Raw genomic sequence first — 19,759 nt, forward strand, 5'->3', positions numbered from 1 at the left:
AGCCTCCAACACCCAATTAACAGACATCGTTAACATCAATTAACATGCCCATGCCGTTTATTTCTCAGAAACAAAGGTCGCGTTATCTTCCGGGAGAAGTTTCTTGGTTGGATGAACGAACAACTGCTGGTGGATTACTCCAAATGGATGATGATTTCAGTAGTGCACTGCCTGGTTTCGGACAGGTGATGGCCAGTGCAGAATCCTGTCTTGCCACCTCCTCGAGGCAGTCTTGTTGCACTRGTCAGGCTTTCCGTGAGGGCTGTGCTTCAGGAGAACTTCCCTGCCTGAGGTGGGGGGCCCAGGAAGCCTCCTGCCTGCTTGGTGGCAGCCCGGGAAGGAGCAAGGCCGAGCATCTTCTGGATGTTCTGCAAGAACAAGAATAAAGACCAGGGTAGTGTCAGACCWTGGCGAGGGAGACAGAAGAAATCCCACCTCTGCTCACAGAATCAYAGAAGTGTTAAGGTTGGAAGATGATCTGGAGATCATTCAGTCCAACCTTCCTGTCCAGACAGGGTCACCTGGAGCAGGTGACACAGGGRCACCTSCARGTGGGTYTGGAATRTCTCCAGAGAAGGAGACTCCACACCCTCCCTGGGCAGCTGTTCCAGTGCTCTGCCACCCTCAGCACAAAGAACTCCTTCATTACGTTGAAGTGGAACTTCTTGTGTTTTGCTTATAGCTATTGCTCCTCATCCAGTTGCTGGGCACCACCGAAGAGTCTGCCACCATCCTCCTGAAACTCACCTTTGAGACATTTACATGATGAGATCCCCTCTCAGTCTTCTYTTTGGACTAAACAGGCCCAGCTCCCGCAGTCTCTCCTTATTAGAGTGTTCCCCAGAGCCCAAATCATCTTTGTGGCCTCTGCTGGACCCTCTCTGGTAGCACAAGCAAAACCTCACCACTGGTTTCAGCAGATTCAGGAGTCGAATCCATGTGGCTACTACATATCCTCTATCCCAAGCCATCCAAAATGGACAACCATCCACAACACAGCTGGGGCCACTCTTCCCCCTCAACAAAAGCCTCTGAACACCAAATCCACATTCTGGATGATGATTTTCCCCCATTTCCAGCTACACACCCCCTACTCAGCTGTCTTTACACATCATTCACATACAGTATCTTTGCAATTTAACTGCAGTGCAGGTTTCCAACGCTGCTCATGGGCAGACCCAGGCAGCCCTCGGTTTTCCCAGATTCCAGAAAGCACTGCTGGTGGTGGCCATGGGAGCTGCAGGGTTTGCAGACTGGCCAGGAGGGCTCTCTCCTAATGCAGCTGGAATTTGGGACAGCAGCATGGCAACCAGAGTGAGTGCCAAGAGCAAGTCAGGAGCTTAGTCCCAGAATTAATATGAATGCCAGTGCTGCACRCAGAACAATGGGATGCTGCAGACATGCAGGATAACAGGACATATGGAGCAAACCCCAAAACCTGACTATTGGGATGACCTCATCTGCATCCCAGCAGGGTGTTTCAGTGGAAAACAACAAACAGGGGAAGAATAAATTAGCACAGCCAGGCAGAAGCTAAAAGCTCACAGCAGAATATTTAAATAGGAATATTTTTCTTGATTTTTGTGAAATTTCTTTTAAATATTACAACAGTGCAACTACAAAGAGCCATAGATTCTTTCAGTTTCATCCTTCACTGTAAGAACTCCAGTTCAAAATGCTGCTCCTACAGTGCTGGCAAAACAGGGACATCTGATGCAGGGGAAAGAAGAAAACAACTGTGTCCTCCTTGTGTCACCACCTGAGTGGTGGCTATCGAGACAACAAAAGGAGGAAGGATTCTCTTCAAACCTGAGTGTCCTCTCTAAAATAACTGTCAGGATAGGTCAGACAGCAAGACCACAGAGCTCTTGAACTTTTTTATCATAGAAGGAAAAAAAAAAAAAAAAAAAAAAAAAAAAAAAAAAAAAAAAAAAAAAAAAAAAAAAAAAAAAAAAAAAAAAAAAAAAAAAAAAAATAAAAGGGCAGATAGTTTTGCAATTCCACAGCACCTAAAATAAAATCAGGATTCATTCCATCTGGAGATTATGAAAAGGAAGGTTTCAGCCCATACACAAGGAACACATGAAGAGGAATTACATCAGKTTTAGTCCATGGCATACATAAGCCAGCCACTGGTTGATGTTTAGCAACTGAATATGTATGAGAGCATTAATTYCTTCCCGTGGTTCCTCCTTGTGCTTTCCTCCTGTCACGTCGTGGAGAGAAAGGACAAAACGAGCAGACAAGGGACAGACACAGCAACACCAGAGGGTGCTGCAGAGCCAGCAGCCCGCAGGACCGGTGTCCTGTCCTTCCTGCCGGCTCTCCCGCGGAGCAGAGATCCTAGCAGGGATCCGTGGAACCAGGCAAGTGTGTAYTGCCTCCTCCCTGCTCCTTTCAGCACGGAGAGAGAGGAGAACTGTGGTGATAGAGTTTATTCCAACCACTTGAAGAGGAAGGGAGGTGATTGCCTGTCTGAATTCCAGACTGCAAACACTGTCCAGCATCACCCTTCCATGCAGTCCCCCCCCCCTGCTCTGGAAGGCAGAAAGCATCACACAGTAGCTCCAAAGCAAGTTTTGCTGGACAGAAATGCTGAAATCTACACAGCTGGAAACAACAGGGATGGGGAAAGGTCCAGCAGAAACCTCATCCCATCTGCTGTAGGCCACATRGGACAAGGAAATCTGCAGAGTCTGCTTTCAACACAAGCACAATCATCACCTTCAGGAGCAGGGAGGGAAGAATTAAGGATCCAAATCCCTCATCTGAGCTCTTCTGATCCTTCCTCAAATGATTGCAGGAAGGACAGGAGCTGCTCCTGCTTTTGTCTTCAAACCCAGAAGAGTCCTCAGACAAGTCAGCAAAAGGCTCCCAGCCCCGAGAACAGGCTCTGTGGGAAAATGCAGTCCTGGCAGCAGGGATAATTGCTGGCTCCCCCTCCCACCAGGAACACATTTCAGCGAGAAGCAGCCTAATCTAGAGTTCAGATGCGTGTGAAACGGAAGTGAAGCGCAGCAAACGCCCGAGGAACGGCAGCATGTCCCTCTTCCCAAGCAGCACAGGTGAAGGCTGGGAGCTCAGAACCAGGAGCAGGGACAGAGGATGTAACCCTGACACTGCTCCTCCCTCCCAGCCCAGCAGCGGACTTTCCCAGCTGAAACCCAACAGCTCAAGGACCCTTGGAAGGCCTCTCCCAGCAACCCTCCTCTCTCCAAACAGGAAGGCAGGAGGAACTGGGAGACAGGATTTACGTGCCAGGGAGAGCTGGGAACAGCGCAAAGGAAGTTACTCACTGCGAGGTGACTATTTTGGGAGATGCTGGCCAGGTCACAAGCAGCAAAGCTTCCCAGTGTTTGAAGAGTTTATCACCCCCACGTGAAGAGAGTCCCTGATGCTGCTCCTGCCTGTCCCACTAATGTCAGTTTAATCACCGCCCAGGCAGTCTCCCAGCCCCACAGACTCCCCTGCATTTCCCACCAGGTCGCTGTTTTTTCACACACACAGGAGTTCCTGTCCTACCTCTCTCTGAGCTCCACAGGAACACCTCTCTTCCCTGCCTTTGATTGTTTCATAGGCAGCTCCAGGATTTAAGGAAAGACTGAGGAACTTTGGTCTCCTTGGTTTGTTCAYGACCTTTTCCCTGATTTTTGGTACATCTCCACTCTTCCTCTTGTGTCAGCAGCATCAAGCCAGACACCAACTCCTACACTGGTTCTCCTCCCTTGGGCCAGCATGTTTTGCAGCCAACCTGGCAATATTTCACCTTCTGCACACAGTGAAACACAAAGGATCACAAAGTCTTCACCTCCAAGGTCAYTGAAAGCACGAAGTGCAAGTCTTTGGCACCATTTTAAACCTTTAATTACTTTCTTGCCCTCTCCCCCTGGCCTGTCACAGCTTCCAAGTCTTCTTCCCAGTGCTGTTATCACCTAGGTTCTTTCCAACAGCAATAAAGCCAAGAGCAGGATGCCAGCAGCAATCACATCTTCAGTTCTGACCTCTTGTGCAAACTAASGTGTCCCTGCCCTTCCCTCCAGGTAGCAAGGAGGAAGAGCTGAGCTGCCTGACAGCTGGAGAAGTGCAGGAATTGTTAACCATGATCACGTAAATAAGGCAGCACTATGAAGACTGCAGTCTCACACCCTTCTCCAAAGCAATAAACTCGCTCTCTTCCTCCACAGGGACATCAGCAGGAGCTCTCAAGCACAAGGGCAATTTTTCCCCCAGAATTTTTATGGAAAGCCCAACCCACTGCAAAGAGCTTGGGATTTCTGCCCCTCAGTTCATGCCGCCCACCAATTTTACCATATAAAACATCAGGAAATACCCAGCATTAGAACTAASCACAGGAATTATATTTTTGGACAAAAAAAAAAAACGTAATTTTATGGGGATTTTTCAGCAAGACAGTTCCCCAATCAACTTGATGGGTGCAGAAAAATCTTGCTGACTGTGCTGTTTAGTTTCATATCAAAATTTGCAGCACTGGAGAGAAAGGACTTTCTATGTAACTGATAACACAGAGCAGCACCATCACCAGCAACACCAAGATTGCCTGAAGGAACAGCATCAGATCACAGCATCCCAGGAATTCTGGAAGGTTATCCTAAGAGCTAAATATGTCCCTTAGTCTAAATTTCCTTGGCWCCCCCAAAGAAAGAGCAACAAGCGGGTCAAGGAGAAAAGCAAGAATTCAGGAAGTGAATCAAAGAAAAGGGAAATACAAATACATAAGAGAAAGTAATTTGCAGCTTGTTGCACCAGCACTTATCCAGAGTCTATTAATTTCTCCCTARAACCCTCTGGGGGAACTGGAAAATAAAGTAGACTTCTTGTTGCTTTGAGAAGGCCCTCTCCAGTGAACCTTCCTGAACAGGTCCCTTATCCTCACCCTCTTCCAAAAGACTATGGAGCTTTGCTGGAGAGCTCTGTGGAGCCTGCTCTTGGCTTATCATACCAGACCCCCTCTGTGTCACATCCCTAACACTGGGAGAGTCTTGACACCAAAGGTAAAGTTCTTAAGACTCTGAAAAAACTCAGGCAGCCAGGAAAAACAGGAAGGACAAACCCAAAAGAGCAGGTTTAACTCTCTCCTTACTTTTCAGGCAACTTTATGGACTGATGAAATTTTTATAGAACTGCAAGCCATTTAGGAAGTTTCCCCTGAAGATCCTGCTGTTTGTAAAGATGCACATATTGCTGCAAAAGCCTTAACTACTAAGAAGTAGGATTTAGATCAGCTTCTGATGGAGATAATCTCTTGGTATGGCAATCCACAAAGTTATCACACAAGTCAGGRATGCATTCCTGCCAGCTCTGCCCTACAGCCCTGGTGCAAGTTTCCAGCCAAGTCTTCCAGGCCAGTCCAGGACAGCAACTGTTTTAATGATCCCAACCTAGAATTGCTTTGAATTGGAAGCACAGGAATGAAGGCAAACACAGATACCACAAACAGATCCAAGACCATACGTGCAATACTCCTCTTCCTGGATGGAGAATTGCTTTTCCTGCTCCAGGGAAAGTGTACTCACCTGTCTGATTGACATGGTGCAGAGAATGTAGAGGAAGATGAAGGAGCAGTCAGTGTAATCTTCACCCAGGAGGTTGCGGTGGGAGAGACCTTGGATGTATGAGAGGGGGATAAACGGAAGCTTTGCCACCACTCGGCCATCAAATCTGGAAAAGAGAGCACTGGATCACAACTGGAGACAGCTAACAACCTCTGGATATAGAAAGAACAAGTGAGCATCTTCAACAGGCCACCAGAGCAGGTAAGACCACATGGAAGGCTGCCTTCTCCAGCCCCTCTCCATACACTTACACCAAGGAGAATACAGACATCTCTCTCTCCAAGCCCTCCACACCCAACCACCCACAAGGTAGGATTCCCTCAGGAATAGTTTTGCCATAGCTGAAGTGCTTCCCAGTGATTTAAGTGATCAGCTGGACAAGCTGTTGGTTCACAAAATCTTGTGTGTTTCACAGTTTTCTAGTGCATTTTATTTCAAAATCTTTTATTTCAAAGATTTAGCAGATCACTTCCCAGAATACAGTCAGTACTTCCATAAAAGATGGATGACTGTCACCCTGCTCTATTGMTCTTACTGCTACAAGACAGACCCTTTGCTTCAAGCAAAACAGCATTTCTTAAGCAGAGCATAAATCAAAGACACCTTTTCCTTCCCTGGAGCAGCTGTGCTCCTCAGGATGTACAGGAGAGCCATCAAGAGAACACTTTAATGCCCCCAGTTTCTCTGCATTAGCTCTGGAGGTGAAGGCAGTGCAGAGGCAGGATGATAGCGCATATTCCAAGCGGCATGTCCTGCTCCTGGAATCCCTCCAGGTCCACATTCCAGGGCATCAGGCAGAGTGTGAATTTTGGCCAGTTTGCAAAGATTTCTCCCAAGCCAGACAGTCGACCCGATCTTTTGATGTAGATGTGTATGATGCCTCATCAGCATGTGCATATTTGGATGTTATTTTCTCTGCATGTGCTGATTTGTGAACAGGTGTTTCTTGTTTCAAGAGATCCTAAATGAGCCTTCTTTCCTGTGGAGATGCATTCACACAGCCAGGGCTCAAACACACGCCAACTTTGTTTACATCTCACAGGCACTTTGGCAAAAGAGCTCGGAACGGATGTTTATCTCCCTGGAACATCCCCCAGTGGCTTAAAATTCTGCGTTATTCCTGCTGTGAGAATGACAAGTACTTCAGCAGTAGCACCCTGAGGTACCTGCTTTTAATTCCAGCAGGTTTTCACAGTTATGAAGAGCTACTGGAAGGCACAACTCTTAGAGYAAGGCAGAGAAGTAATTGCATTAAAAAGTTCCTGGCAAGAGAAAATTGAGACACACAGAAGGTAATTTCTCTCCCAGAAGAAAACCCTGGTGRCTTGGAGGCCACTACTGCTGCAGGTCTCATTACCATCATGTACCTTTCAAGCCACAGCAATCACTCACTCAGCTGTTTGTCCTGGGCACAGCAGTCTGCTCTTTGGGTTTAAACCAGCCTTGCTGACACTTCCATATCCCTCCAGCATGTTCTAACTTGCTGCCCCATCACTACTGACACTCCATTAATGAGAGCAGGTCATTCATCCCAGTGATTTCCAGTTTGGCTAAKGTGGCACTTGGCAATGGTGAGGTGCCAGCCAGAGTAGCAGCTTCTGCAAGATATTGTCCAAAGGGTGGTACATGGTGCTCTTCCACACAATTCCTGCTCCTTTTTTCCCAGGGGCCACGAACTCATTCAAGAACAGGAAAAGCAGCAAACGTGGTTACAGCCATTGCAGGTGTCAGCCACCCTTTCCCTCCTTTTCCTACCACACCCACAGTGCCTCCATGGATACCCCAGGCAGCAGGAGCTTCCCAGAGGGAGCCTAGGAACCTCCTAAATCCTTAAGTGAGCAATAAGCAGCTGCTCTTCACACSATGTCAGGACACTGACAGTACATGAGAAACAGCACCAGCCACTCTGCCAGCTCCAGACATGGAAGGTACCACCCACCAAAGCTGCCATTTGACTCAGATTCACTGCCTACTTTGGGCTGAGACCAGGAGCAAAGATTTGATTATCTAGACTCAAAGGCCAGACAGCCAAATCTTTAGATATTAATTCAATAGCCTCAGCTATTGGCAAGAAAGCTCMAACATTCAGTGAGCTCTCTGGATACTCCTGCTGCTCAGATTGCCTCTAAAGAAAGAGGCAGTTAAAGGAAAGATATGCCCAAGGGTTCACATCAATTCTCTGTCAGTAGCATTTTCTCTGTGGGCAGGAATCCTCAAAAGAGGAACAAATCRAGTAAACTCAGTAGAAGTTTATTGGTTTCTTCTCCTTTTTTTCTTCCAGTTAGTATCTGTGGTAGGAGGAGCCATGTAGAACTGAACCCAAATCAACTCCTTCCTAAAGCCCTTGACAAACTTACAGTTCTGTAACACTTGTTAGTCAGAGCAGACTCAAAACAATAGGCTCTTCCCACTCTAGCAAAGTGGTGACAGTGGGGTAAGGCATTTTTARTTTGTTTTTCAGTTTGCTTCAGGGGCAGGTGCTGGTGTTTGTTTTGCATCCAAAGAGCAAGGCAATCACTTGCAGGCCTTTGAGGGTAGCACTACAAACGTCCTGACAGACACCTTGCTGCTCACGATGCACCTCCAGGCCTGCTCAGGGCCACAGTGAAATGACACATCAGTGACTCAAGACTGTACCCAAATTTTAAAGTCCTTCRCTGCTGGATTGCTCTGCTCAGAACGCTCAATGCTGGTCTGACTAAGCTGAATAAATAAACGATCCACAAAGTGGCACTTGTGTTATTATGTTACCCCATGTTTGCAATTTATCCACCCACAGATCTCCAGTAAAATAACAATTGACTGGATCCTGGGGACTGCCAGCACAGAGGCCAAAGGTTTTGGTGCCCAAGAATGTACATTTCTGCTTGYAGGGCAAGTATATTACCCAGATATTAAGCAGCCTCCTAAAGGTTATCCTAACAATATTCAGTCACCTTCAAATTTAACAGTTCACGACACAGTTCACATTTCAAGTGAAGCAAGTTTTAGAAGCCAAGCACAGCCTTTCAGATTTGCATATCTGAAACAAAACTATCCATAACTGTGCAAACCAGTTTGGGGTTTCTTGTCTGTTTGTTTTTTTAACCTACACCTATCCTAGGTCACTTTCAAAGCAAATGAAGATTGGAGCCCATACAYGGACCTGTTCATATCTGGACTCTGATTACCTCAGCTAGGGCAACAACAAACTCTGCAATTACAGCTCATTTCTAAGAGCAAGGGAGCTGACCCAGTTTTGTTTGCAAGAGCTTTCTTTGGTCACATCATTACAGCAAAGCCAAAGAAGCTGAAGACTGAAGCTGTTTGCCTGACATCCACCAAACCTGCCCTAATCAGGATGTTCCCATGCAGAAAGGATATTAAAGCTGTGTCTAGACTRAATTTGTTCAATTTGGTTGTGTTCAGCACCCAATGTTCCCTCTTGAGCAGAATGTGCGTGTGGTGACCAAATCACTGCATCTTCATATGGATCCATTTATCTGTTTATGGTTCCTGCCTGGACAATGTCACTCTTAACACTTCAGGGTGATGAAGGGAAGGTGGAAAACACATTCACTATAAAAATTCAAGAAAAAGRATCTAGGAAGTTGATACTTACATGGAGTTAAACATTCCCATCAAGGCAGTGAAGCAGAAGCCAATGGCAAACATGGATTTCATCCGAACCTGCAGACAGAAAGGTCAGAGATAATGAAAACAACAGGCCCATACTGAGGCATTGTGAGCTCAAACACTTAAAAATAGACTTTGCACACATCACTGAAATCTACCAGGAAAAAAGATGACCTYGGAGGCAGAGGAGTTGTAAAAGTGACTGGAAAAGCCCTGAAGCAAAGTTTGGTCAAAAGCTGGGTACAAAGGCAACCACAGTGTGGGCCACTGATGAAGAGCTGTTTCAAGGGGACAAAACCAAAAGTGCACAAGAGCTGTCCTGTTAGCTTGCACACGCTGGTTTTATTTTTTCCTTAAGCCTATAAAACCCATTGGGGGATTCCCAGGGGATTCCCAGCAGGGGATCATGACAATGACCAAAGTTACAGTAAGCCACAACCATTAATTCTAATCATAGACTTAYAAAGATGAAAATAGCTAAGGTTTGGCATGAGATGAGGCAGTAAYTGCTGGAGAACTCTGTGCTTCATACTAAAATCTGTAGCTATTAGAGAAAATCCAGAAGAACCTTTCCAGAGGAAAAGCAGCTATGTCTGCCAATTGAAMAAAGTCTTTCTGTTGGAAAACTGATTGAAATCTTCAGTAGTTGGRAACTGGCTTTGAATTTTCATACCATTGACAAGTCCCTGTTGTTATTCTTCAGTTTCTCTTCTTGTCGCTCTGGAAAGACAGAAACAACAGTTATAATCAGTTATGTCAACCTAGAAACCAGAGTGTTTTCATTTCCAGGAAAACTTAACCTCTTTGGCTCTCCAAACAAATAACACTTCCAAAATCAACTCCAGCCCTCTTTGCCAGACAGTAGAAAGTGAAAAATTGTACATAGCCAACTGCTTCTCCACCACAACAACATGCAGCAAGTCAGGCACAAAGAGAGGAGGCAGCTGGAATCACACATTCAGCACTTTTGAAAGAAATGCATCCAGTGTCAGATTTGCTAACTCAACCAACTCACACAGGAGCACGAGCACTGCTGCCAGGAAACAGACAGTGTCCCTCTACCACAGTTCCCAAAGAGAGCAGTCTCAATTTGCTGCACACCATCATAAATACATTGAAAAAGTAAGGATTTCCTTCTGGAGGTCTCAGAAGGGAAAACCATGCACAGAGCTGGGAGCTGCACCTCAGCAACACCAACATCCTGCTGGTCTTAGTATGAATTTTGGACCCTTCTTATATCTAGGAGATTCTCCAAAGGGGAAAGAGATTTCCTACATAAAATTCAGTAATGCGTGTATTACCGTGCTTTGCAGAAAATACTCTCATTGGAAATTTAGTCTGTCCTTAAATCACCACAGACTTCAAAGATACACAGATTTTCAAGAAGGCATTTTCCATGTCCCTCATTAGAGGGCTGCTCTGGCCTTCAGCATTATTCCATCACCTTTCCTGCCCCATGACCCCATCATCCCTTGTGCTCCTCTCAGACTGAGGACCCAGAGGGRCAGCCAGGGCTGGGAAGCAACAGCCAGCTAAAGTAAGGATGTGGATAATGAAGGAATATCCAAAGAACAGTGTTAGTGAAAAGGAGAAGATGCAGAAGGACTGCATCCCCCATCTTGAACTTTCAGTACAAGAGGCCCACGGCACAGAAGCTCCACAATTCTCTCCCAAGCCCTGCTGAGCACAGGGACTCACAGTCAGTGTCATAAAATGCCCCTACCCAATTTCTTAGAACCCTCTTCACTATTTCTATTTGCTCCTAACTACAAACCATCCCCTCTGGCAGGAACCTTCCAGACACCTGCTTCCTGAACCAGGTGGAAAGTTTTGTCCTGGGACATTTCAGTAGCCACACGCCAGCATTTCAGGAATCACATTTGGCACAAATACTTGTTTTTTCCCCTTTGCTGCATAAATAACCATCTATTTAGGCGGGCTAAAGGTTACATAGGGAAAAGAACGCAGCCCTGATTGCCAATAAACCTGACCAGTCTCTTACCTATTTCTGCAAACTCAGAATGAACATGTTCTGGGTGATTTACCACCTTATAAAAATGGTCTGTTCCTGTCCAACTCGTACATAAGCAGCCTGTTAAGAACTTTGYTATACAGCTGGGGCACAGAGAAAAAGGACTGGGTCATCAAGCAGCTCCCTGGAGTCCAAAATCATCTTATTCCTCTCATTGGAACGCAAACCATGAGAATAAAGGGATTTTGCCAGGACTGGGGGTTTTGCTTTGTTTTAGTTTTGCTGTCCATCCAGCACTCATGTGCACTGCTGGGAATGTCACTGTCTTTTGTTTCCAGGAGCACATGGACACAGAAAGCAGTAGCAAAGTTTAAGCTAACAAATTATCTCTTTAAACAGAAGGCTGCRCCAATGCTAAAGGTGTCCTGCTCCCCTGTTCCAGCAGTGTCAAAGGTGGTTTAGACACAACCACCTTTGACAATTGGTTCATTTTACACATTTTTGTAAGTAGGAAACACCAAATGAAGCCTTCCCAAGCAACTTTCCCCCTACCTCCTCATGCACATGCATTATTCATCCCTTATGAAACCAAGTAATATCATCCACACACCTCCTGTCTTATTCTGTGCACGGAACAGATGGCAACTGAGGCAGGTCTGTATCACAGCTGTTACTTATCCATAAAGCCTCAGCTCAATATTTACTTTTTGTTAACTAAAATGGCAGAACTTGGAAGAATTCCGGCACAAGTAGATTTGCTGTGACAACAATGCCCCATCTTGCAGAATTATTTGACATCCAGTAAGTTACTGAGATCAGAGATTTCAAAACCATTCAACAGCTGTGAGTCATTTTCTGGAAATCCAGTATCACATTTAGGGCCTGATTTTTCAGAAACACCAAGAATTCATCTTTGCCTGAACACAAATGAAATACTGAAGTTATGCAGCACTTATTAAAAAACACCAAAACAAAAAAAAAATTGTGTCAGAATCTTAGGCTTGGCCAGCAAGCATCACAGCAAACAAAATCAGTGGCCATTTCCTAAGTTCTGATCTTTGTCCCTTTGTGGTTTGTTTTTCATCTGCAAAACAAGATTATTTCAGTGTATAAAAASTGGTGGAGCATTTGAAGTCCTCAGATTCTACTGTTTATTGCTTTAGTCCAAGCACAAGTAAAATATAGTCTGCTAAGAACACAGCTTGGATGGTGCCCTGTGAAAAAAATCATTGTCACTTCTTTTATTTAATGTTATTTGCAGTTGTTACATATGGTCACTTTCAAAGCTGCCTTATCCACCAAGCAGTGTTCATCCCACGCAGGGATTAGTCAAGATTAAGAACTGAAATGCACAAGAGGAAGCATTTTGGCTCCTGTCCCTTCAGGAATCTAACGACAACAGGTTTTCTACCTAGGAAGAAGCGTTTGAAGATGTGTTTATAATTCCCAAGCTTTGTACAGATCAAATGACTAATCCAGCTACCTGGTGTTACAGAGGAATGAGGAAACCAACTCCCAGGAGCTCTCAGAAGTGTTCCTGCCACAATCTCTGTAATAACTTATCTGAGCTTTGCTGCACGTTGCGAGTCCTGCAGATAGCAGAACTTCCTAAAGCTCATATTCCTTTAAACATCTCTTACCTTGTTCTTGCTTAGTTCAGTACTTWAAAAGTTACCCTAACCCAGAAAGAATTCAGCTTACAGACAATGAAAAAGAATGGAAAAATAAATCACTGCCTAAAAATGAGCAAAACTAATTTATCAAACTTGAAATTAATCTAAGCACAGTTAGAGTTAACATGAACACTTTCAGCTCTGAAGTGTTCAAATGACGGGAAAAAAAGATCCAAAATCACAATCAGAGTCCTATAGCTACTGCAAGCTGCCAGTGCACTGCAGCAAAGAGCTTTAACAGCTGAAGTTGGTAATAACCATGAATATCAAGGCTAAAATGGGAGAGAAAAAGTCAGGGAGTTCAGCAAGAGGTGCTGCGCCTCTCAGTGAGGAGCATTTGATCAAARCCAGCAGGAGGCTGAATATCTCCTGCCTTGGGAGAGTAAGGCAAAGGAATAAATAGCCTTGAAAGGAAGGAAAGGATAATCACTTCCATAAGTTCCTCAGCTTTCCACCATTCCTGAGGCACCAGTCTTACCTATCTTCTTTTTCTGCTGTCGGCCTGCTGATTCAGTTATCGTTTCCTTCTTCTTTTCCACTGCAAAATGAAAAGRTATTCCATCATTTCTGCACAGGGATACCACCACTCCCTTTCCACACAGTAAATTAAATATTTTATTCCTTAGGAGAACAGAGACACAAAAGGCAGCTGGTATAACTAAGAACATATTCAGGACCAGTAAGTTATCAACTGCCAAGGCTGATTACACCAATCAGTTAAAAACTATAATAAAATAAATTCAAAACCCTGGGTAAGATACAAACATGTTCAAAGGGTTAACTTTGAACTCTGTCAAGAGCGCATTACATTATGGACTGAGCAGTCTGGGGACAATTTTGGCTCAACTGCTCCTTGCTGATTTGTCATTAGTATTAGACAGTACTTTTGATTCAGCAAGTRGAATGAAAAGAGCTTTGTGGCAAGCTCTGCTCCTGATTATCTGCAGTGGGAAGCAGAATACAGGAAAGCCTGTGTTCTCATACATCCCTTCTTCACAGGCAGGCATTCTCAGGGGAAATGCTGTCCAAGCAGCCAGCCACAGCCTCTCCATTCTTCAATTAATTAGTACTGAAGTATTTCCAATATTTTTAAGTAGGAGCCTAAGTTCAAAGGTACTAAAACCCCAAATCAGACATGCACCAAGCACCTGCAACCARCCAGCACTGCAGCAAACCAGGCTAACAGAGCCAGCACAGGGAACTGGGAACACAGCAAATGGGCTGCTCTGCTGCAAATGAGGTTCTGGGACAGCAAGAAGGGCTTTTCCAGGAAGCAAGAGACATTTTCATTCAAGACCTGAAAAAAGAGTGCTACAAAAAGCAAGGATGATAAGGCATGACTATGGTCTAACAAAAGATGGTGGCCTTTTTTTAGTTCGAACTCTCTGTATTTATGTAAACTGCATGTACCATGTCTTCTCTACCAACAGAGAGCTTTGGTCATTGTGAGCTCACAGACACCTGAGTGTTAGGGCTCTCCTCTCTCATGAAGTACCAGCTCAGCACAGACCTTCCATCATCGATTTCAAAGCCCAGAGGAAATGAAGACAGCCAGCCTTCCAAGCCACACCAAGATTGGCAGCACTGCCTTACGAAATGCCTGAGTCAGTCACAACTGCTCAGAATATCACACCAACTCAGAAGTTACCTAAACATCATCCCACTGTGGCAATGGAGTGAGACACTCATTGAGAAATTGCTTTTCCCAAAGAACAAGAATATCTCTGATAGGCAGGCTAGCACATGAAGGAAAACAGGGAGCTTGTGTCCCTGGGGAATACTGGAGAGCGGTGCCAGATGACAAAGTGCACCCAGCGCTCACAGAACGCTGTTTCAGTACCATCCTTATGCCAAATCCAGTTGGAGAAACTCGATCAGTCCATCCTTACCCTGGCCCACACTACCCCGTGGCCCCAGCTCTAAACTCTAGACAATGCTATTGAGCCTTATGCCAACCCCAAAGCACTTCCAGCCCCAATTCCCTTATGACTGTCCAGCAGTGTCAAAGTCTGTCCATGGGAGCATTCAGGACAACACATCAGAAATGCCAGGGACAGCCTTCAGCCTTGCAGATTTACCCTACATTTACCCAGGACAATCTGTGCAGCAGCCTCAGACAACGCTGAGCCTCTCCCTAGGAAGGGGAGGACAGGAAGAGATGAAACTAAGGAGTAACAATGTCTGCTCAAGCACACTTCTCAGCCCCTTTGTTTTTGCAATTCCTAAGGATCRCTAGGACTCTCACGGGAGAGCTTAAAGATCTCAAATGTGTTTTTTCCTGTTTCAGATGTGTTAGATAACAGCTGAAAGGTGTGGCTCAAGTGGTCCACTTGGCAACTTGTAAGYCCTCAGGTCAGCCAGCTGTCCTCAGCACAAGAGAGGAAAGCAAAAAAGCAAAGCTGAATTTTTACAGATTCTTTATTCAGTTTTATCTTTTTTTCTTTTTTGGTTGGGGGTGGGGAATGAAACAAGGAGATCAGAAACTAATTGAGATGCATGAATCTCTCATCTTTCCCTTCACAGATAATAGCCTAGATGCCAGGAGAGCCATAAAAACAAACAGCATTAAACTCTTACAACAGTCATTAAGCCCTAGAGATTAAGCCCTGCTAACTGCTTTTGGAATTTAACAGCACAAACATGAGAGGACATTAAGTTTGCAGCTAGGTTTCAACTCCTTCTCTAACTTGCTCTTCTGGGGCTAATTCTATCGCACAYATTGGACAAGTGGGATTCAAGTGAGGTAGGCAGAGATGTGATCCCCATCTGCTACTGCTGTGGTGACAAAAGCCCCTAACGTTGTGACACAAACATGACTATACTTCAACTCCTCCGTTTATATTGCCCAGGGGAAGGCTGCAAAAAGCTGGGCTGGTAAGAGCAATATGTGACAATATTGYTCTCTCATGCATTAAAGAGCACTGACACCACAATGAAATATTTGTAAGGTAAAACCAGCTCTATTTTGGCCCCAGTTGTCATGTGCTGTCTCTCACTGCTGTAACTTGGCTAGGGTGTACACAGTGGAGTCAGAAAGGCCAGAATTTTTGCTCTGCAGCTTGGCTTCTGATACAGACAAGACCATTTAAACCCTCCATGCTCCCTCCTGTTTACCATTTCTCTTAATATTTGATGTAGGTCTTCTGACTACTCACCCTCAGCTCCCTTACCCTTTGTTTAACCCCTCCCAGGCCCAGAGGCCCCTCAGACCACCTCTCTATGGAATGAACCTGGGACTTATTTCCTAATCCATTCAGTTTACATTAGGATAATTTGGTTTATCAAATTTGGTTACATTACATTAGGATAATTTGGTTTATCTTTAAATCAGCTGATTGCTCAGGCCCTTCTATGATGGCTTTGTCTTTACTCATCCCCCACCATTAATCATCACTTTTAATCTTTACATAAAATGCTTTCCTCACATGGAATTCATTATTCAACCCAAGCCCTTTCTTTGTACAGACCTTAAATCCTCCTGCTCACCCCTGAAGGCAGAAATTGCGTCTTTGAAYGTATTTCAGGCATTTATTTCAGACACTAGCAACTCATGTTCAGAAAAAAAGATGCCAGTACCAATCTCTTACTCCCTCCTGTCCTCCATTGACAGGAGGGGCAATTTAGACAAAGCAAAAGCTCTTTGGCTGAGCTGCCTCCAGCAAAAGACCAGCATTAAGGATAGGAATAAGCCMCTGATGAGTACTTACATTTCTTGCTCTGCTTTTCCACTTCAGCCTTTAATCTCTTGTATTTGTCTGTCCGATAAACCAGCACCCAAGTTATACCTGAAACAAACAGCCAGCAACGAGGTAAGTAAAGACTCCCTGCAATAATGGTGAAATGAGTGAGCAAATGCATGTGCAAAAATTAAACTTTATGTCTACAAAATCGCAGCCAAGAGCCCAAAGCACCAGCAAGCTGTACCATCCCTTCCCTTCAAATCCCCTTCTCAAGTTCCATGTAAAACATACCTATAAAAATAAACTATATACATAAAATTTAAACAAAAATTTTCGTTTTTACTTTTATAAACYCTGTATAAAATAAACATCCTCAGAAGCGACCAGCTTCAGCTCCTTTATGCCATTATTTACCAGCTGTTGCTCACCTTAAAATCAAAGGCAATAAGCATCTTTGTGCTCTACATCTCCACAGCACCTAATTAAGGCCTAAGGAATAATTCCTGGTCCTACCAGGATCTCTCTGTTAGCAGCACCACACTTTGAAAAGGCAAATTAAGACATTAGGCTAAAAGGGACATCGAGAGGTTCTCCAGCTTAAATCCTTGCATTTAAACACACCAAAAACAAGTTGTGCCACAAGTGCAGAACCCCGGGTTTGTGAGCAGTTCAAAGTCATCCCCTGCACAAAACTTCTGACACCCTTTTCTTTTTTTTTTTGGCTTTGGCTTGACATCAGGACTGCGCTGCCAAGTGGAACCACCAGCTGCAGAGAAAAGAACCCTGTAAACACTTCCGAGGTCAGCACAGGCTCGTGTGTGAAAGGCAGAGGATGTGCACACCTCCTGACCCCAAAAATCCAAGCACCAGGGCTCCTAGAAGGCCACATTCCACTGGGGATTCTTCCTGCCCTCGCATGCATAGGGTTTTGCAGCTGTGGGATGAAGATTTGGGGGTAGAGGGGATAAAGGTGATTTAGAGATAAAACACAATACTGTGAAGAAGATCTGTGACTTGTGACTATCCAAAAAGGCACCTATCCAACACAGCCTTAAAAAGCTGCACCAATTTCAACCATTTAAATATTTAAAAAATATTTCAAGCAGCCTAAGCCACCATCATTGCAGGGTCAGGCGATTTCTTCACATCCTTCCCTAAATAGCTATGGTGGAAATCCACCATGTCCTCCTGGAGGGAACAACCCTAATTCCCACCGCTTTGCAACAGGGCTGAGCGCTGTTCGGGAGTGATTCACCGCTGTCCTCAAGGGTGCCCGGGAGCAGGTTCAGGTAACCCCGAATCACCGAATCCCGTTTCACACTCACCTGCCCTTCGCCCCCACCCCTTCACCCGCTCCCTGTCAACACTCGGGGGAGCTGCCAGCCGCCCCCGGACACAGCCGCGCCCTCCCCGGCTCACCCTCGGCCAGCAGCGCGGTGCAGACGGAGATGAACACGATGAGGAGGGTGTCGGCGAACATTGTGCTCATGGTGGTGCCGCCACCGCCCCCGACCCGGCAACGCCGCCGCCAACCCGGAAGTGCACCGCCACCCGGAAGCTGCCCACCCGCGTTGCCCAGCAACGCCCGGAAGCGACCATCTGCGCTTCCGGCTGACGACGCCGGCCGAGAGAGAAGCCGCGGGAAGGGAGAGGGGCTAAGGCGCGGCTAGCGCTGCTCTGATTGGGCAAGGTGGCTGTCAATCATGGCGGCGAGCTTGCTCTGATTGGGTGAAGCGGCTGTCAATCGTGGCGGCGAGCGCTGCTCTGATTGGGTGAGGCGGCTGTCAATCGTGGCGGGGGTTCCCGCCCGCCCAAAGGCGCTGAGGGAGGGTTGCTGTCATGGCTGCGGGGCGCGGGGATCCCGCTCCTGTCCCAGCGCTCCGGAGTCCCGCACACCTGCGTGTGGTGGTGCCGCGCCAGGTGAAGGGCTCGCGGAGAGGTTCACAGAATCAATTAGGTTGGAAAAGACCTCCGCGGTCATCCCGAGTCCAGTCTGTGATCCAACACCACGATATCGACCGGACTTCTCAGTGGCATGTCCAGTCTTTCCTTAAACACCTCCAGGGACAGCCCGTTCCAATATGTAATCATCTTTTCTATGAAGAAATCCATCTTAATGTCCGACCTAAGCCTCCCCTGGTGTATGCAGTTTGACGCTATTATAGTTTGTGTTTCTGCTCTCGCTGCACCTTGCTGCGATGTACCAGAGGAGATGCACAAGGTGTTTGCTTCGCTTAACATAACCCTCGGAAAAAGGTTGGCTTGGAGAAGCCTAAAACTCGGTCCTGGGTTAATTTGCTAGTGGTGTGAATGGAAGTGTTCAACCTGGAGAGGTTTCAGAGCAGCTGGTCTAGTGGAAGGTGTCCCTGCCCATAGGAGGGAGATGGAACAAGATGATCGTCAATGTCTCTTTCAAGCCAAACCATTCTATGATTCTATGAATACCCTGTCAGTGCATCCCTCCAGGAGATATTAGAGAATGTCCTGTTAGTGCGTCCCCAGTTTCTGGGATCAAATATTTCAGAATATTGTTGCCTGCYTTTTACCAGCAGCTGTTGCTGTCCCACATGCTCCTTGCACAGTCAGCAGTGGAGTGCAGCATTCTGTGATTCACAGCAAATTAAATCTCCCATTGCTCTGTGTGTGTAAAATATTTACGGATGGGATGAAGACTAAGAAGTGCATTAACGAGGACAGTGCAATAATGGCAAGGATTTGGCAGAGAGACTAATTGRCTTTTATTGAGGCTCCAGTGGTTACACCTGGAACAGCAGAACTAGACCAAATCCAAGGGTTGTAATGGGGTGAGGAGACCTAGAAAGCAGAAATACAGAAAAGGAAACAGGGCAGGCAGGGAAGGGCAGGTTTGTGCCTCTCCTTACGTAACGGAGGAGTTTGCTGTCGGTGATAGTGATGCACTGTGGGATTATTTGGGCAGAGCTGAGTGAAAAACAGGGAAAGGAAAAAACCCATCGCCCTTAAATTAAACACTCCATTCAGAAAGAGGGGGAGGAACTGCAGTTCGGAGAAGACAGCGCAAGCAGCGAGGGCATGAGGTCAGATAGCAAACAAATTCTCCGAGCCCAGGGACAGGCACACGAGTAAACTAGAGAGCCACATGTGTGCAGGTGGCTGAGTCAGACGTCACCGAGAGGTGCAGCTATGCACGGGAAAAAAGCCCCAGCACCGTGTCTGGCCACAGGGACACGTGTCCTGCAACACTAGGGCAGAACTGAGAACTGGATG

The 19,759-nt window shown here is 45.9% G+C and overlaps 1 protein-coding gene across 1 annotated transcript; it reads right to left on the minus strand.

Moving 5' to 3' along the window:
• Positions 1 to 23: 23 nt before the first annotated feature.
• Positions 24 to 18,077, minus strand: TMCO1 (transmembrane and coiled-coil domains 1). The gene is made up of 7 exons (XM_057383051.1): positions 17,933 to 18,077; positions 16,541 to 16,618; positions 13,312 to 13,371; positions 9,862 to 9,908; positions 9,175 to 9,242; positions 5,535 to 5,679; positions 24 to 368 (listed from the first exon to the last, which is right to left on the minus strand). Exons 1-7 carry the CDS (start codon positions 18,000 to 18,002, stop codon positions 270 to 272), a joined length of 567 nt encoding a protein of 188 aa, XP_057239034.1. The 5' UTR covers positions 18,003 to 18,077; the 3' UTR covers positions 24 to 269.
• Positions 18,078 to 19,759: the final 1,682 nt, after the last annotated feature.

The sequence above is a fragment of the Malurus melanocephalus genome, unplaced genomic scaffold (genome assembly GCF_030028575.1).
Source record: "Malurus melanocephalus ecotype Western Australia unplaced genomic scaffold, MMel_1.1 scaffold_604, whole genome shotgun sequence".
Taxonomy (NCBI): domain Eukaryota; kingdom Metazoa; phylum Chordata; class Aves; order Passeriformes; family Maluridae; genus Malurus; species Malurus melanocephalus.

What these genes read in the sequence shown, in the direction of transcription:
- TMCO1 (XM_057383051.1), bottom strand. Translation starts at nt 18,002, where the DNA reads ATGAGCACAATGTTCGCCGACACCCTCCTCATCGTGTTCATCTCCGTC. An exon ending in GGAAAAGCAGAGCAAGAAAT is followed by an intron (nt 13,372 to 16,540) that starts GTAAGTACTCAT and finishes TTCATTTTGCAG; the next exon opens with TGGAAAAGAAGAAGGAAACG. An exon ending in ACAGCAGAAAAAGAAGATAG is followed by an intron (nt 9,909 to 13,311) that starts GTAAGACTGGTG and finishes CTGTCTTTCCAG; the next exon opens with AGCGACAAGAAGAGAAACTG.